General features: G+C 48.2%; 2 protein-coding genes across 3 annotated transcripts in view; both read left to right on the top strand.

Annotated features, from left to right (window-relative positions):
* LOC310756746 (uncharacterized protein) overlaps positions 1-18,742 on the top strand; it is a 1,375,527-nt gene that overhangs the window by 827,815 nt on the left and 528,970 nt on the right. The window lies entirely within an intron of this gene.
* On the top strand, positions 5,579-18,480 carry LOC310756820 (uncharacterized protein). 2 transcript variants are annotated; one of them, XM_083601643.1, is made up of 6 exons: positions 5,579-5,759; positions 9,954-10,489; positions 12,132-12,255; positions 13,764-14,342; positions 17,197-17,277; positions 17,710-18,480. In XM_083601643.1, exons 2-6 carry the CDS (start codon positions 10,160-10,162, stop codon positions 18,180-18,182), a joined length of 1,587 nt encoding a protein of 528 aa, XP_083457769.1. In that variant the 5' UTR covers positions 5,579-5,759; positions 9,954-10,159; the 3' UTR covers positions 18,183-18,480. The 2 variants fall into 2 exon arrangements, with proteins under 2 accessions (XP_083457769.1, XP_083457768.1); XM_083601642.1 differs by having other exon boundaries at positions 9,924-10,489.

Below are 18,742 nucleotides of genomic sequence, written 5' to 3'. Positions count from 1 at the left end.
TGAGGGGAAAAGGAGGCCTAACAACTCTCAAAAAAATTTAAATTTTCAGTTTTAAATCTTAAAATAAGCATTTTACACGCTGTTAGATATCCCATGACTTCCATCCTTCTCTTTCCTTGGTTCATTTTATTTATCTTTCTTTCCTGCATACTTTGCTGTCGCCATTTTAGTCTGTTCACTTCTACATCGCTCAAACATTAATTACACTGTTGATTTTATCTTAAGGCTGCCAGCGCTTTCAGCTGTGTACCGTTGTTTTCCATATCCTCAATAAATATTTTCCATATTTGTTCTTCTTGCTCTCTTATTCTATACGTTAAACCTGCAAGCTCTGCATATTCTACCATCTTACATTGCGAGTCCTCTTTGCCTGGGACCTCCCTCACTTTCCATCTTGGGGCTAACCAAACTCTTGCTGCCGTTGTTGCATACATAAATAAATTTTGTTGACACTAAGGGACTTCAGTCTAAATTTTTCCAAACAAAATGGAGTCCAGTCTTTTGGGAAAAGTTATTTTAAACATTTTTTCAACTCATCATAGATCATATCCCAATATTCTTTTACCTTTTTACATGTCCACCGCATATGAAAAAAAGTTCTCTTTATTTATTTACATTTCTGACACGTATCCAATTTTGCTTCCTAACAACTCTCACCACCCTTACAAACTACAGCTCCCAGGATTCTTTGGGGGAAGAAGGCAAAGCCCACACAGAGGCCTGTAAATATGTAGGGTGACCCCAGCCAGCATGGCCAGTGGTCAGGAACGATGGGAGATGGAGTCCAGCATCACAGAATTGTAGAGATGGAAGGGACCCTGAGGGTCATCCAGACTAACCCCCTGCAATGCAGAAATTTGCAGCTGTCTCATACGGGGATCGAACCTGCAACCTTGGCATCATCAGCACCACACTCTAACCAACGGAGGTATCTGGAGGGCATCTGGTTCCCCTCCCCTCCTGTAGATAGGCTAACCTTGGGGGAAGTTGGCGCCGCTCCATTTATATTTTAATCCAGTATATCACAGATTGCTTTTATTGTAAGACCTTGATATCTCTGAAATGATACCCGTACATTCGGTCAGCAGGTTAGTTGCACCATTCTGAACTGCCTCGGCTGGTTATCTAGAAATACAGTGCAAATGGCTGCCACAACTACACCTTACCATGTGGGAGGCAGCAGGTACAAGTTACTAGTCCCTGCAGCCACAGCAGGCGCTGTGATTCTGTCATGAATTCTACTCAATATTGATCCAGAGCAGAACTCTTAACGTATAGTTAGCAGAGCAAAAACTTAAACACGTTGCAAGATTCCCCCAAAATAGGCCAGAGGCAATTGTGTTTCATCCAGCAGAGCTTTACTGCTACGGAAGGCAAATGAGCATAATGGTCACAAATCCAATATATTCAGGATTGGCACTGTCTATAAGAAATCCAGTTGCAGCAGACTTAACTTAAACTTACAGTAACTTAAAATAAATTATACCAGAAAGATATGGATGTCTCGTACACCCCAGGTAGTGTGGTTGCTGACCTTGAGCCAGACATCCTGGAGAGTGAAGTCAAATGGGCCTTAGAAAGCACTGCAAATAACAAGGCCAGTGGAAGTGATGGTATTCCAGCTGAACTATTTAAAATTGTAAAAGATGATGCTGTTAAGGTGCTACACTCAATATGCCAGCAAGTTTGGAAAACTCAGCAGTGGCCAGAGGACTGGAGAAAATCAGTCTACATCCCAATCCCAAAGAAGGGCAGTGCTAAAGAATGCTCCAACTACCGCACAATTGCACTCATTTCACACGCTAGCAAGGTTATGCTTAAAATTCTACAAGGCAGGCTTAAGCAGTATGTGGACCGAGAACTCCCAGAAGTGCAAGCTGGATTTCGAAGAGGCAGAGGAACCAGAGACCAAATTGCAAACATGCGCTGGATTATGGAGAAAGCTAGAGAGTTCCAGAAAGACTTCTGCTTCATTGACTATGCAAAAGCCTTTGACTGTGTCGACCACAACAAACTATGGCAAGTTCTTAAAGAAATGGGAGTGCCTGATCACCTCATCTGTCTCCTGAGAAATCTCTATGTGGGACAAGAAGCTACAGTTAGAACTGGATATGGAACAACTGATTAGTTCAAAATTGGGAAAGGAGTACGGCAAGGCTGTATTTTGTCTCCCTACTTATTTAACTTATATGCAGAATTCATAATGCGAAAGGCTGGGCTGGATGAATCCCTAGCCGGAATTAAGATTGCTGGAAGAAATATCAACAACCTCAGATATGCAGATGACATAACCTTGATGGCAGAAAGTGAGGAGGAATTAAAGAACCTTTTATTGAGGGTGAAAGAGGAGAGCGCAAAATATGGTCTGAAGCTCAACATCAAAAAAACGAAGATCATGGCCACTGGTCCCATCACCTCCTGGCAAATAGAAGGGGAAGAAATGGAGGCAGTGAGAGATTTTACTTTCTTGGGCTCCATGATCACTGCAGATGGTGACAACAGCCACGAAATTAAGAGACGTCTGCTTCTTGGGAGGAAAGCAATGACAAACCTAGACAGCATCTTAAAAAGTAGAGACATCACCTTCCCAACAAAGGTCCGTATAGTAAAAGCTATGGTTTTTCCAGTAGTGATGTATGGAAGTGAGAGCTGGACCATAAAGAAGGCTGATCGCCGAAGAATTGATGCTTTTGAATTTTGGTGCTGGAGGAGACTCTTGAGAGTCCCATGGACTGCAAGAAGATCAAACCTCTCCATTCTTAAGGAAATCAGCCCTGAGTGCTCACTGGAAGGACAGATCGTGAAGCTGAGGCTCCAATACTTTGGCCACCTCATGAGAAGAGAAGACTCCCTGGAAAAGACCCTGATGTTGGGAAAGATGGAGGGCACAAGGAGAAGGGGACAACAGAGGACGAGATGGTTGGATAGTGTCTTCGAAGCTACAAACATGAGTCTGACCAAACTGCGGGAGGCAGTGGAAGACAGGAGTGCCTGGCGTGCTCTGGTCCAGGGGGTCACGAAGAGTCGGACACGACTAAACGACTAAACAACAACAGCAAACTTAAAATAAGACTAAAACCTTAACACTATCTATAAACCAAACACCACACCAGGAGGAAAAGAGATAGAAAGAGAAAGCGTGAAACCCAGGCTTCTTCTGGCCTTATTATCACAGTCAGAATGACCTTGACAGAAAGAGATAACAGGACCGATTTAAGCCAGCTGTACTCAGCTTCTCTGAAGGAATAACCTTCTGCTTGTTTCTTTCACGCAGAGAAGTTTCCAGAACCCTTTTGAACTACCGGTAATTGTTGTGTATTGAGTCGAAGGATTTTATATCTGTATTATTATTGTCTGTATTTGCATTAGGGTAAAGTAACTGCCTTTTGGTTCCAGAGGGTACAGCTACTATTGGTTCATTTAAGCGGCTGTATTTGGATCCTCTGTCTTATTGGTTTCCTCCAAAAGGCAGGACTGTGATTGCCTGATATTGTTCCCTCCAAAATGTATCCTTTCTAGCTAGTTCCCTGTCCCTATAAATGTAGCTCTCCCCTCCTCAGTCTCAGTCTTGTTTGCATAAAGAAGTGTTACTACAGAACTGTCTCCAGCATATTATGTCCAGAGAGCTGAAATCACAAACCCCACGTCACAACAGTAATTACAATAGGAAAGATCTCTACACATCAGATCAATACTTTCTGTACTAAGAAATGCAAAGTGACAGATTGTCCAGTGTTCACCTCCGGAGGCACACTCCATTGTCTCCCTTGGACGTACAGACCACTTGCAGCAGCTTCCCCCAAATGATTCTTGACGGAGTCCAGCCGTCATTAAATGGTGCACAGCATAGAAAAATGACACAGAGAGCCAGTTATATTTTCATTTATGTTTTCCCCACAGACGTACAATTTGCAGAGAGAACCCTAGGAAAGGGATGCAGCCTAGGACCCATGTACCTATGGGTCCGCCTCTCCTGGTATGCCCCGCGGAGGACCTTAGGGTCCACGAATGACAACACCTTGGAGGTCCTAAGTTGCAAGGTGGTTAGATTGGTCTCAACTAGGGCCAGGGTCTTTTCAGTACTGGCCCCGACTTGGTGGAACGCTCTGTTACAAGAGACTAGGGCCCTGCGGGACTTGACATCTTTCCGCAGGGCCTGCAAGACAGCTGTTCCGCCTGGCCTTTGGTTTGGACTCAGTCTGACCCTTATGTTTCCCTCCCTTTAGGGTTTTGATCTATGGGCTACTATTAAAATGAGGCTGCATTTTAAATTATATTTTAACCTGCATTTTAAATTGGTTTTTTAAAAAATTATTATTATAATTTTACTGGTGTTAGCCGCCCTGAGCCTGGCTCTGGCCAGGGAGGGTGGGGTATAAATATATTATTATTATTATTATTATTATTATTATTATTATTATTATTATTATTATACCACTCTGGGAACTGTTAGCTCCATGAGGGGAATGAGAGCCTCTGAACAACTTTTAACACCCTTATAGTTCTTGGGATGCTTTTGGTGAAGGTGATGGACTCTTCTTTCCTTGGAGGTTTTTAAGCAGAGTTTGGAATGGCCATCTGCCAGGGACTCTTTAGCTGCGGTTCCTGCATTGCAGGGGGTCAGACTAGATGACCCCCAGGGTCCCCTTCTGACTCCACCATTGTATGATTCTAAGCCATGCTCTCTGCAGAACTTCAGCGCATGACAAAGACCTCTTTTCTTCAGCAGGCATTTCTCATTAGATTTTATGGTGAATTTTTATCATTCCACTTTTTGCAATTTTATTAGAGACGTCGGTGATTAAGTGGAATAGAGAATAAAGGAATAAATAAATACAATTGTTCACTGCTCATTTCATTTAAAATGGATAATAAATATGTGCCAATAGTGAATGCAATGGGCGTAGCCAGGATTTATTTGGGGGGCAGGCTTTATGTTAAGGGGGGGCAGAACCAAGTTATCTGCAACACAATTGGTCAGTTAGGTAAGTATTTTTATTTATTTACTTGATTTGTGGTGGTGCAGCTGCCCCCCCCCCCCGGCTAGGCCTATGCTGCACGCTTGCCTTGTGCCTGGTTTTTGCCAGCCATGCCCTTCCTCCAGGATACTCCATTGCATTTCCCTACCAACAGTCCAAATTCTGCAGCCACTGAGCACGCTCAGCCATTTTCACACATACACCCCCCTTAGGATTCTCCCTCACCCACCCAGCTATTATTATTATTTCTTTTTTCTGCAAACTTTGGTTTCCGCCCAAGCCTGCTGAGATCTCCCTTTTTCCAGGAAGCTGGCCTGTTTGTTGACTGCATTAAACATTCACATCCAGAGAATGGGTTTAATATTAGCAGGATAGCAGGGGAGGGGAAGCTGCGGCCTTCCAGATGTTACAACCCCCATCTCATGAGTGATCAAGGTGTTATTGCGCTATAAATGCGTAGGGCGGGTGGGGCCTCTCCTAAAGCTCTTATTTATTCCCTGCACCGTTTTTTCTGACGGAGGGGCGCTGTAGGGTTAAACCGAGCGAGCTCCTCCGGTTGCCTAGAAAGCCTGAGAAACAGCAACCCCCCCCCCCCCAGTTTTGTGCAGCTGGCGAAGCATGAAAGCGGCTTCCTGGTGGGGGCGGGGGAGGAAATGGCCTGTTTGAATCCTTGCAAGCAGCACCAGGAGCGATAATCGATAATCTCGCAGCGGCTGCATGTGCAGCAGAAGGAAGCCGAGCCCTTGCTCCCCATAGGAAGGGGGCCAGATCCCCGAAGAGGTGAGCTCTCAAGTGGGTTGCATGCAGCTTCCATTTACAGTGGTACCTCGGGTTACAGACGCTCCAGGTTACAGACTCCGCTAACCCCAAATAGTACCTCGGATTAAGAACTTTGCTTCAGGATGAGAACAGCAGCTGGAGGCCCCATTAGCTAAAGTGGTGCTTCAGGTTAAGAACAGTTTCAGGTTAAGAACGGACCTCCAGAACGTATTAAGTTCTTAACCCGAGGTACCACTGTATTATGATGGAGGGTTAGGGGGGCAGAGTTGTATTCATTGCAATTGCAAAAAAAGAGAGGAAGGAATTTAATGAATGCTTGTAGGCGCAAGCGAGGTTACGAACAGCTGGTGTCAGCCAGCAGTGACGTCCCCTCCCTCTTTCCACCCAAGCCAGAGCAAAATTCTCACACAAAACCCTTCCCACGTCAGTGAATCCGTAACATTATATATATATATATATATATATATATACGCTTCAGGTTACAGACTCTGCTAACCCAGAAATAGTACCTCGGGTTAAGAACTTTGCTTCAGGATGAGAACAGAAATTGTGTTCTGGCGGTGTGGCGGCAGCGGGAGGCCCCATTAGCTAAAGTGGTGCTTCAGGTTAAGAACAGTTTCAGGTTAAGAACAGACCTCCAGAACGAATTAAGCTTTTAACCCAAGGTACCACTGTATATAGGGACGCAGGTGGCGCTGTGGGTAAAAGCCTCAGCGCCTAGGGCTTGCCGATCGAAAGGTCGGCGGTTCGAATCCCCGCGGCGGGGTGCGCTCCTGTTGCTCGGTCCCAGCGCCTGCCAACCTAGCAGTTCGAAAGCACCCCTGGGTGCAAGTAGATAAATAGGGACCGCTTACTGGCAGGAAGGTAAACGGCGTTTCCGTGTGCTGTGCTGGCTCGCCAGATGCAGCTTTGTCACGCTGGCCACGTGACCCGGAAGTGTCTCCGGACAGCGCTGGCCCCCGGCCTCTTAAGTGAGATGGGCGCGCAACCCTAGAGTCTGTCAAGACTGGCCTGTACAGGCAGGGGTACCTTTACCTTTACCTTACCACTGTATATATATTTAACTGCAGTTGTGTTGCGTTTCATCGTGAACTGCAAAAGAACATGCTGTATAAGGAACCTGCGCCAAATCCAGCTTTTATTGGGTGTATCATTTCAAAGTGTGTGTGAACACTCCATACCCTCCAACATTTCTGCGATGAAAATTGGGATGTCCTAAGGAAAAGCGGGATATTCCGGGATCAAATCAGCAAGCGGGGCGGCTTCTGTAAATCCAGGGCCGTCCCTGGAAAATAGGGACAGTTGGAGGGTCTGGAACTTCCCCTGCAAAACTAAAACACCGACAAAAACCAGACCCATATACTTGTTCCCAGGCTGTCCTTCTAGGTTGTGGGTTCTCCCAAGTTCAGTGTCAGTTTGGTTTGTCTCTTCCATTAAGCAGTCAGTTTTCTGCCCTGAGAGTCACTAGCCCACGGCCACTTCCTGCCCTGTTCACTTTCTATGGAGATAAGGTAATTTCATTGCCAGGACCATAGTTAACTTGGATGCTAAACATGGGCGTAGGCAGGAAAGCAGTCCCCCCCACCCATCAAGTAAATAAATAAAAATACTTGAAGTATAAATTGTGGAAAGATTTTGACAGGTTTTTCTGAGCACTTGTGGTTGAAAGAATTTTTTTTTAAAAAAGTTGTCAAGACACTTCATTCCAAATCTGATAGTCAGAGCCAGACAGGTAGGGAATGGTGACAGGTGGGTGTCCTGTCCCCCCCCAAAACATAAATTCTGGCTATGCCCATGTTGCCAAACAAAAGCTGTGTGTTTATTTTGAGACGGGGTGTGTTTGGGATCTAGAAATGTTCTAAGCGACAGGGGTGTTCGTTTTATCAATACCAGTCATTGTAGGTATGCCAGATTCCTGTAGCAAAAGACAGACAGACTGATGAAACCTTAATGACTGAACACATTTATTGTGGTTTAAGTTTTTGTCTGCTACTACAGTCCCCTTGGGACGCGGGTGGTGCTGTGGTCTAAACCACAGAGCATAGGGCTTGCTGATCAGAAGGTTGGCGGTTCGAATCCCCGCAATGGGGTGAGCTCCCATTGCTCGGTCCCTGCTCCTGCCCACCTAGCAGTTCGAAAGCACGTCCAAGTGCAAGTAGATAAATAGGTACTGCTCCGGCGGGAAGGTGAACGGCGTTTCCGTGCGCTGCTCTGGTTCGCCAGAAGCGGCTTAGTCATGCTGGCCACATGACCCAGAAGCTGTACGCCGGTTCCCTCGGCCAATAAAGCGAGATGATCGCCGCAACCCCAGAGTCGGCCACGACTGGACCTAACGATCAGGGGTCCCTTTACCTTTACCTTTACAGTCCCCTTGATCAGATGCATTAAGTGTTATGAATGACAGGTGCCGTGGAGTCTATATCTATGTGTGTGTATCTGTATCTATATATCCATGGATAGCTTCATCCTCCACAAAATTATCTAATCCTCTTTTAAAGCCATGCTGAGTTGCCTCCTATGGGTCCTTCTTTCCCCTGACTACCTATAGCACAATGAGTGTATGTATTTTTCGCTCTATAAGATGCACCAGACCATATGTTTTTGGAAGAGGAAAACAAGAAAAAATATATTCTGAATCCCAGAAGCCAGGACAGCAAGCGGGATCACTGCGCAGCCTCTCCTGGGCAGCGGGATGAAGGCTCCCCTTGCCCGGGAGAGGCTGCGCATGGCTAAGGCTCCCCCAAGAGCCACGCTCCCTTTAAAGAGCGTGCGGAGTGTGTGTGTGGCTTTTGGGGGCTTTTCCCCGAGGAGGCAGCCCTTCTCCCTCCTCGGGGAAAAGCCCCCAAGAGCCACACACACACTCCGCACGCTCTTTAAAGGGAGCGCTGAGCAGAGCCTCCCGCCTGCATCCGCTCCATAAGACGCACACACATTTCCCCTTACTTTTTAGGAGGGGAAAAGGGCGTCTTATAGAGCGAAAAATTCGCTAACTTATGCCAACATCGGAATTCAAGTGTTTTGCAGTGGGAAATTTGAGTTGCTTGCATGCAGAGTGTTAATATTTTTCATAGAATTGTAGAGTTAGAAGGGACCCTGAGGGTCATCTAGTCCAACCCCCTGCAATGCAGGAATATGCAGCTGTCCCATACGGGTATCGAACCTGCAACCTCGGTGTTATCAGCACCACGTTCTACCCAACTGAGCTATCCAGGCTATTAATGGCACATATGTAAGAGAAGGGATGAATAGAAATTAAATTAAATTTATTTTAGTATCTCACTTTCTAATATTTAGTTCTCTTCTCCACATTTCCACATCAGCTTGCAATTTATATTTTCAAGTCCTAGTGAAAAATTCACATGTTACTGCTAGTTACTCCTAATATGCACAGTTTTGTATGCAGTTTCTCCTAATACAATTCTGTTTTGTTTTCACTAATTTCAACGCACACTTTACTCTATCCATTTTTGTTCACATTACATGGCTGGAGGACTGCATTGCAAAATTGGAGAAGCGTAAATTTCAAAGGATGGCTGTTCCGTTTTGCGTGTTTTTTTCCAGAAAATGCCAATTGCGTAAGATCGCCTTTAAATGCAAACTGAATCAAATTTCTCCACCAACCCCACTGAAGAGCCTTGGCTGCATTGCTTACAGGAAGACAGTGCAAAAGAATAAACTTCCTGCGTTTCATGGACTGGTTAAGATATTACAAAATCCAGGAAACAGGACAGGACACTGAACCCGGTGTTGTTAATTTGTCTCAGCTACAAGAAAGTATGTGTGTGTTTGTGTGTTTAGTTTTAAAAGCATCAAGCAGGGCTTCTCACAAGTTCTCTTTGGCTCCCTTTTAGGATTTGGTTAATCACGAAAATAAAGCGCACATTACTGTGATTGACAAAACAGAGTATTTTTAATTTACGTGGCAAAAAGTTTCACATTTCTCCTTCGTCAGCTGCCCTGCTAAAAATAATAATATTCTGTTTCTATCATTCCATCATGTGGTTACAGAGCTTTGAGCAGAAACTGGCCTACTGAACAAAAGTAAAATGTGCATATAAGGCCCTAAAAATGAAAGAAATTTCCCACCCCAGACATGGAATATCAGTTTAGCAGGTTAATTTTTCTGGGGTTTTTTTTTCTATCTCTCTCTCTCTCTCTCCCCAGCCTTTGGTTTTCTGTATGTCTTCCCTGCAGGAGCAAAACCTTGTGTGTGATGCTGACATCTGTATGTCTAAACGACCTAAATAATTTGTAGCACGTTCGGAAAAAGAAAAAAAAAGGACCCTGGGAGATCAGTTTGAGGAACCGGCGCCGTTTGCCCAATGCTCGCAGCAAGAGAGGGAGGTCTGTGAGCAACACCTGGTGCAGGCCGACGTCAACGCAAGGCTGGAAAGGACAAAATGGCTGCCGAGCGGGCAGCGGTGGCCAACCTCCAGATGGCGGGAGATCAAGTGCTGCATATAAAAATGGAAGAGGAGGATGAGGAAGAGGAAGATGGACCGGCGAAAGGGCCTTGCGTCATCCAGGCCGGGAGCCTGAGGGACATTTTGGGATGGCCAGGGCCGGAGCAGGTCAAGCAGGAGCTGGACGAAGAGGTGCCTCAGTGCTGGGAAGCCCACGGCCAGGAGCACCTGAGACTCATCCAGTCGCCTCATTCGGGATGGGGGCCCCCTCAGCAGCCGGAGGAGCTCATCCTGAGGCAACGAGGAGCAAGGAGACGGGAGCAGCAGGTAAAAAAGCAGGGAGCCAGGGATCAAAACAAGGTGCTTGCACACCTATGAGCAGGTCGGCTGCTTCTGCTGATTTACAGAGCCCTGACCGACTTGGACCAGAAATGCTTTAAGGACCCCCAAGCTCCTTAAGGCTCACCTGGGAGACGTATTGTAGTTCCTAATTGCTATGTAGTATGACAGGCTGTGGCCTGTGGAACTCCCTGCTGGTAGATGCATAGCTGTCAACTTTTCCCTTTCTTTGCGAGGAATCCTATTCGGAATAAGGGAATTTCCCTTTAAAAAAGGGAAACGTTGACAGCTATGGGTAGATGCACAGCAGGAATCGTTCCTCCTTTTAGACGTTGCCTGTGTCGTTCAGACAAGCCTTTGCAATGTCATTTTTTTAATAATAATTTTTATTAGTTTTCAGTTATGCTCCAATAGCCTCATTATAACAATACCAAATTATAAGTCGTACGCTGGTTTTCAAACAGCTTAGTTCTCGAACGTTTTGGTTCCTGAATGCCATAAACCGAGAAATGACTGTTCCAGTTTGCGAACTATTTTTGGAGGCCGAATGTCCGACGGGGCTTCCACGGCTTCCGATTTTCTGCAGGGACTTCCTGCAGCCAATCAGAAGCCGTGCTTTGGCTTCCGAACATTTTGGAAATTGAACGGATTTCCAGAACGGATTTCCAGAACGGATTCTGTTCAACTTCCAAGTTACGACTGTACTAATGCCAATTGTTCAAATTCCAAATTATATAATTTAGGTCCCACCCCCACCCCCCACATGCTAGAATTGATGGTTTGATGATTTTCTTAATTTCTGCGTTCCAAAATCTTACTAATTTCAATTACATTCCGGTCAAAATAATAATATACAACAACTGCAATATTAATAACTTCTATTTGTGTTGACACATTAAATTAATTATAGAACTACAAGTGAGGCACTCAAACTATATCCTTGTTCCTCCTGCGTGTGGCAACTATTCTGCCTGTGGTGTTTCTTCCTGTCCTTGCAAGATGTTATGTCTATCTTTTCCCAGTTGTTGCTGTTCTCCATCATGCCTTGGGCGGAGCTGATATCCCATTGTTGTTTCAGAGATTTCTCCATAGGCCTTTGCAATGTCAATTTCTTTTTACTAACCAGAATTCATAGATGTTTTTACTGATGTATTTATTGAATTTTTAAAATTTAATATACACTGGTACCTCGGAAGTCGAACGGAATCTGTTCCGAAAGTCTGTTTGACTTCCAAAACAATTGGAAACCAAAGCATGGCTTCAAATTGGCTGCAGGAAGCTCCTACAGCCAATCGGAAGCCCCATCAGATGTTCGGGTTCCAAATAATGTTTGCAAACTGAAACACTCACTTCTGGGTTTATGGCGTTTGGGAGCCAAAGCGTCTGAGTTACCAAGGTACAACTGTAGTGAAAAATGTGGAATATAAATATTTCAAAAAACGAATTAAAGAATAACAGGGAGGCGGGTTGATGTGTCCTGTGGAGTAGATCTGTCCTGGGGACCAATGTTCCATTGACAGAGAGGGGTCCCTCCACGTGTTGCCCTCAGGCCTGGGGTTCCTCACCCACTGCAGTAAATAAATGAGCACACAGCATGTGTGAACCAACAGCCCTCTGCCTTTGTTCCCAGGTGCCGGTCCTTTTTGACGAGATGGACGTCCATTCCCCGGAGGCCGACCACACCTTGCTGGACAGACGGCGGTATCTCCGCAGGGAGGCCAAACAGAGGCTGGAGAGGGAAGCCAGCTCACTCGGTAAGGGCTCATTCTGCCCCCGAGACACCAGCCAGGGGCATGTGTGTATTATGTGTGCTGAATTTTGCATCCTGAAAACCCCTGTCGGTCACCACCATTACTGCTTTGCCTGATTGCAGCTTTTTTTTGGGGGGGTGCCACATCTATCTGCAGGGCAGGGAAACAGGACCACCAGCAGGCGAGGGAGCAGTTTTTGCATCTTTGCAGGGGGCGGGTGGAGAACTGTGTGCAGCTTTGTATTTGCAGGACATGTGCAAATTTCTGAGCAGAAGAAAACACAGAGCGCTGCCTTGTACCAGATCAGACCAGGGGTCTACCTAGCTCGGAAATGCATCTACACGCCAGGCGCGGGGAGCCGTTGTTGGCCTGAGGGCAGCGTTCCCTAATGAGCTGCCCTCCGAGGGCGACATGACGGGGGGGCGGGCAGAGGCAAAAGTGGGTGAAGAAACAGGTGTAACTCTTTACCTTTGTAATGTAGACTTACATTCCAGCAAGGAACACCCCCTAAAAGAGATTTCCCTTTCTCTACACACACCGTTCTCTCCATCCGGTCAAGCAAAAAGGAGTGATTTCACTCTGAGGCAACATTTGATCCGTGCAGAATGACTCCTAAGAGGGCCAGAGGAAGACCCCTGAGGGCATGGTCTGGGAAGAAGGGGTGTGCCTTAGGGAGGCTTCTGAGGGCCAGGTCAATATGTCTGAAGGGCCACTTTTGGACTCTGGGCTTGAGCCTCCTCAACTTTGCCTTAGATCAAGGCAGTGGCCCTTGAGGCCTCATTTGGCAGCCCTCGGCAACATTTGAAGCCCTCAAGCTACCTTGCCAAAGGCAGGTAAGTGAAGCCCGGGGCTTGGGAAGGAGGTGTGAGGGCTCTGACAGGGTCCTAGAGTCCTCTTGCTTCCCTCCCAAAGCCTAGCTAGCGCTTTCTCAGTTTATCCGGCTTTGTGAATGCAGCATGAGGGCTGTGGTGGGGGGCTCAAATTTTGGCCTCGGTTCCCTGCCAACATGAGTGACAAGGTAGTTCCGTGTCAAGGTACTCTTGCAGCCCGCTTGGTATAGAAAATTGGACCTCCCTCTGCCTTAAAGGTAAAGGTAAAGGGACCCCTGACCATTAGGTCCAGCCGTGACAGACTCTGGGGTTGCAGCGCTCATCTCGCTTTACTGGCCGAGGGAGCCGGCGTACAGCTTCCGGGTCATGTGGCCAGCATGACTAAGCCGCTTCTGGTGAATCAGAGCAGCGCACGGAAACGCCGTTCACCTTCCCGCCGGAGCAGTACCTATTTATCTACTTGCACTTTGACGTGCTTTCGAACTGCTAGGTGGGCAGGAGCAGGGAACGAGCAACGGGAGCTCACCCCGTCGCAGGGATTTGAGCCGCCAGCCTTCTGGTTGGCAAGTCCTAGGCTCTGTGGTTTAACCCACAGCGCCACCCGCGTCCCCCCCTCTGCCTTAGTTGAACTAAAAAAAGAGAGCAGAGGTTCACCCTCTCCCATTTCCCTGTTGGCAACAGCTGGCTCTGCCCTGCCGATGCCACATTTCCCGAAGATGAGCCGCCGCGGCACCAACTGGTCATACGCTGAGGTGATTGATCTCCTGGATATCTGGGGGGAGCAGAGGATCCAGCAGGTCCTTCAGAGCAGCCACCGGAACATGGACACCTTCCAGGTCATTGCCAACGAGATGGCCAAGAGGGGCCACGAGCGGACAGCGCAGGAGTGCCGCACCAAGACCAAGACGATGCGCCGGGACTACAAGAAGGTCAAAGAGAACAACTGCTCTGGGACAGGGCGCCTCACCTGCCCCTTTTATGACCAGCTGGAGCAGATTCTGGATTCCGGAGCGCCACAACCCGCAGGGCAGTCCCAGAGTTATGGACACCAGGAGGAATCGGGGGGAGATGATGGTCCCCTGCGTGGCCTGGAGGAGGGGGGCCCCCACGAGTCTGAGGACTACCACGAGCCCCAGGACTTCTTCGACCCCTCTGCCCAGTTCTCCATCGAACTCGTCGATTCGGTGGACTCCACCACCGTGGTGTGCAAAACAGAGGACAACTCTGAGGAGCCGATAAGCGCCCCTCGGCCGGCTGCGGGTAAGTGCCCCCTTTTTTGTGGTTATTTATGAGGACGAGAGGTCAGGTTTCACTTCCCTTCTGTCCCCTCCTCCCTCCCTCCCTCCCTCTGCACAAAGAGGAATAATTGGGTGCGCAATTTGGTGACACGATAGAAGTGTGTAGAGAAAGTGTGGATAGAGAGAAGTTTTTCTCCCTCTCTCATGACACTGGAACCCAGAGGGAGACATCCCGTGAAGCAGAATGCCTGGGGTGCTCAGGAGAGACAGAAGAAAGTCCTTCTTTAAATAGCAATGATAATAATATATTGTTTTTATACCCCGCCCATCTGGCTGGGTTTCCCCAGCCACTCTGGGCTGCTCCCAACAGAATATTAAAAACACAACAAAACATCAAACACTAACAGCTTCCCTAAACAGGGCTGCCTTCAGATGTCTTCTAAAAGTCAGATAGTTGTTTATTTCCTTGACATCTGATGGGAGGGCTGGAGCCACTACCAAGAAGGCTCTCTGGCTTGTTCCCTGTAACCTCACTTCATGCAGTGAGGGAACTGCCAGGAGGCCCTTGGAGCTGGACCTCAGTGTCCGGGCAGAACGCGGGGGGTGGAGACGCTCCTTCTGGTATACTAGGCCGAGGCTGTTTAGGACTTTAAAGGTCAGCACCAACACTTTGAATTGTGCTCTGGAACGTACTGGGAGCCAATGTAGGTCTTTCAGGACCGGTGTTATATGGTCTCGGCGACCACTCCCAGTCACCAGTCTAGCTGCTGCATTCTGGATTAGTTGTAGTTTCCAGGTCACCTTCAAAGGTCGTCCCACGTAGAGCGCATTGCAGTAGTCCAAGCAGGAGATAACCAGAGCATGCACCAGTCTGGTGAGACAGTGCGCATGCAGGTAGGGTCTCAGCCTGTGTACCACATGGAGCTGGTAGACACAGACATGGTAGACATGCCCTGGACACAGAATTGACCTGCGCCTCCATGGACAGCTGTGAGTCCAAAATGACTCCCAGGCTACGCACCTGGTCCTTCAGGGGCAGTTACCCCGTTCAGGACCAGGGAGTCCCCCACACCTGCCTGTCCCCTGTCCCCTAAAAACAGTACCCCTGTCATGTCAGAATTCAACCTCAATCTGTTAGCCGCCATCCATCCTCCAACTGCCTCCAGACACTCACACAGGACATTCATGGCCTTCACCGGTTCTGATTTAAAAGAGAGGTAGAGCTGGGTATCATCCCACTTTACAGTTAAACTGTGGAATTTGCTCCCACGAGAGGCAGCAGTGGCCGCCATCTTGGATGGCTTTAAGAGACAAACTCACGAAGGAGAATAAGGCTGGCTGCTACCCTTGATGGTTGTGTTCTGCCACCACTGTCGGAGGCAGTGCGTCTCCGAATACCAGTTGCCAGAAACCGCAGAAGGGGAGAAAGCACTGCAGCAAACAGGTACTTCTTCTGGACTCCCCATCTTGTCAGCCATGTTGTTAAGAGAAGGATGCTGGACTGCGTGGGCCATTGACTCTTCTTATAGCCTTATCTCTGGAGTCTTCTTTGTGGTTTCCCTCTGGCCTCCTGTTTTAGTTTTAGCTTATGAGCCAGTTTCCCAGTTTGTACTTTCCTCCTCCTGTGGGAAACCCAGCCTTGAGCTAATTTGAGAGGATGCACAATTTTCATGTCGATAAGCTCAGCAAATCCTCTAGCTCTTCCTCCTGCTGTTTGGCCCAGCGCTCCATGCATGACCTGGTTAGCCCAGCATTGCCGTCATCGAAATCCTGCGTTTGGCATATTAAAATTAAATCCAGCCATTCTGCAGCTGCTTGTCTCAGGGAATTATCTCTCCCTCCCAGCGGTTGCTCACCGCTGTTTTAAGCCACCTAAGTTTAGCGGCTGTCATGGGCTGGCCAGACCCGGAGTAATGGTAGGCGGAACCAGCTGGGGAACCCACAGGGGAAGAAGGCTCAGAGCCCAGGGGGTGGTGAGGGGTCGGAGGGAGGAGGCAGTGTTGGAAGCCAAAGAGGTAACAGGGCTTGTGAGCGGGGAGAGTCTGTGGCAGAGAGAAGTCTAGAATCAGGCAGAAGCTGAAGCAGGAGAGGAGGAAGGCCAAGAGGCAGAGATGGGTCAGGTGTCTCCTCCCCCTCCTGCTGCAAGAAGCTCCCCTCTGATTCCCAGAACCAGGAGAGGCATGAAAAGGGCGGAGGGAAAAGTAAGCTTCACGCAGGCGTAGTCTCAGATTGCTTCGGTAAAACCCTGGAGACGAGGGGAGGCAGGGACCTTCAATCTCAGCAATTGCTTCATGGGGCAATACCTGCAGGATATGAGTTGCTGTGCTCATTAGGCCTGACACTCCTGTTTTTGCTAATAAAGAGTTAATTCCAACTTGTTTGGTGTGATTTACTGCTGTCAGTGGCCTTTGCTAAGGCTATCAGCAGCCTCAGCATTGCCTCAAAGCGACTCACACCATTAAAAAAAAGAAATAACGAAAGCATTATAATCAGACATAAAAACGGCAGTAAACAAGAGCTAAAATGGTCATCTGACAAAATGCTTAAAAGGAATAAGCCCTACCCACGCTGCTTAAAGGATGAGCGGAACAAAGGCCACTGACATATCTGACGGGGGAAATAAGAATGCCTTTGCCTGGTGACTAAAAACAGACAGCAGTGGTACCAGGTGAGCTTCTGTGGGGAGAGCATTCCACAAACGAGGAGCCACCACGGAAAAGGCCGTTCCCATGTCGACATGTTCCACACATCCCTCAGTGGCAGGGGAACACACAGAGCCTCTGATGGTGAACGCAAGGTCTGAGTTGGTTCGGGTGGAAAGAGGCGGTATATTACGATGCAAAATTATATTTAATGCCCTTCCCTTTGTTTTTTAGAAGCCGATCATTTGCTCAACCCCTTGCCACCTGCCCCGCCCAGTCTCCCTGGCAGCCCAGCCACCACTGGCTCCACAGCAGGTAAGAGGGAATGCGGAATGAATTTTGTATGCTGAATGGTGATGTTTAATGAATGAATTCAGAGTGCTGAATGAATTCTGCAGAACCTCAGGGAGTTGGATGGGACCTTAGAGGTCGCCTGGTCTTTTCCAGGAACTTGGCATGTTGACCACATTAAAAATCCACATCCAGAGAATGGGTTTAATATTAGCAGGGTCAGGGAAGCTGTGGCCTTCCAGGTGTTGCTGGACTACAACTCCCATCATCCCCGGCCTCTGAGGGTGATGTGAATTAGAGCAACATCTGGAAGGGCCACAGGCTCCCCATCCCAGCTCCTTCAAGCGATGCTCATAAGCTTGACCGTCCCCTTCCCAGAATCCCTTGCAGCCTTTCAAAATGCCCTCACTCTGCTTTTGTGTTTCTCCCCCTCCCCACTTCCCAAATTGCTCCCAGACGTGCACCCGACCCCTTGCCACAGCCCCTTGCCTGGGCCAACGGGCCTCTCGGCCGCTGAACGCCTTGCCAACATCCGGAACCGGCACAAGAAGACCAGGAACGATTTGGCTGCGGAGCTGGCGATGGCAGCGGACCTGCGGATGCAGGCGGCCACCGACAGAATCCTTTCCGCCCTCGATGGCTACGCCAAAGCAGACCTGGAGGACCGCGAGAAGGACAGGGTGGGCACGGAGCAGATCATTGCCATCATGCAACGGCAGACAGAACTTCTGGAGCTGCTCATATGGCAGCGGCAGTCGTCCACTCCGGCGACCATGTCCACTGCCCCCTCACGCCAAGCATGGCCGCCACGGACGGCCCAATCCAACCACCGGCCTGCAGGCCCTTCTTCCTCCCGCCTGGGCATCCCCAGGCGGCCGTTGACACCCAGGGCCCGTACCAGGAGAAGGCCTCAGAACTACAGCCCTTGACTCTCGCCTTTTGCAATCCCCTACAAGAGCTTGCGGTTGTCAGCTTGCCGTGTTTCATTCTTTAATTCGGTTAACCTCTTGAGAGTTGTTTTCTCTTCCACACACACCCCTGCTTTCCCATTAGGGTTAAAAAGAGAGCGCTATCAACAGACCGAAGGCTTCGCCGTAACAGCCGTTTGTTCTGCCATTGCCGAAAGCTAACGATAACCCTATTTTTAAAAATAAAGTATTTTCTTTCTTTTTTAATAAACGTTGAGCCCCGGCATCAAGTTAAAAAAGAAAGCAAGCAAAAAGTGAACCAGTTGGCTGCTGTTTCTGGTGGGGAAATCCTTGGGTGTGTGTTTTTTTCAGAACTCGAACTTCATCGACGTTCCTTGGCAACCAGATTGGGCCGAGCCAAATTTATATGCCTGAAGCCATGTAGTAGAAATAGTGGCTTCAAGAATGGGAAGAGCTGAAGTCTGTCCACATGCACGTTTGGGGTTAAGGGGCACTGGTTTATTTACAGCAGGGATTGGGAACTTCCGGCCCTATTGGCTAAATCTGGGCCCAGAAGTTCA

The sequence above is a fragment of the Podarcis filfolensis genome (genome assembly GCF_964270895.1).
Source record: "Podarcis filfolensis genome assembly, chromosome: 2".
NCBI lineage: Eukaryota > Metazoa > Chordata > Lepidosauria > Squamata > Lacertidae > Podarcis > Podarcis filfolensis.
This window is presented reverse-complemented; position numbering and strand designations above follow the sequence as displayed.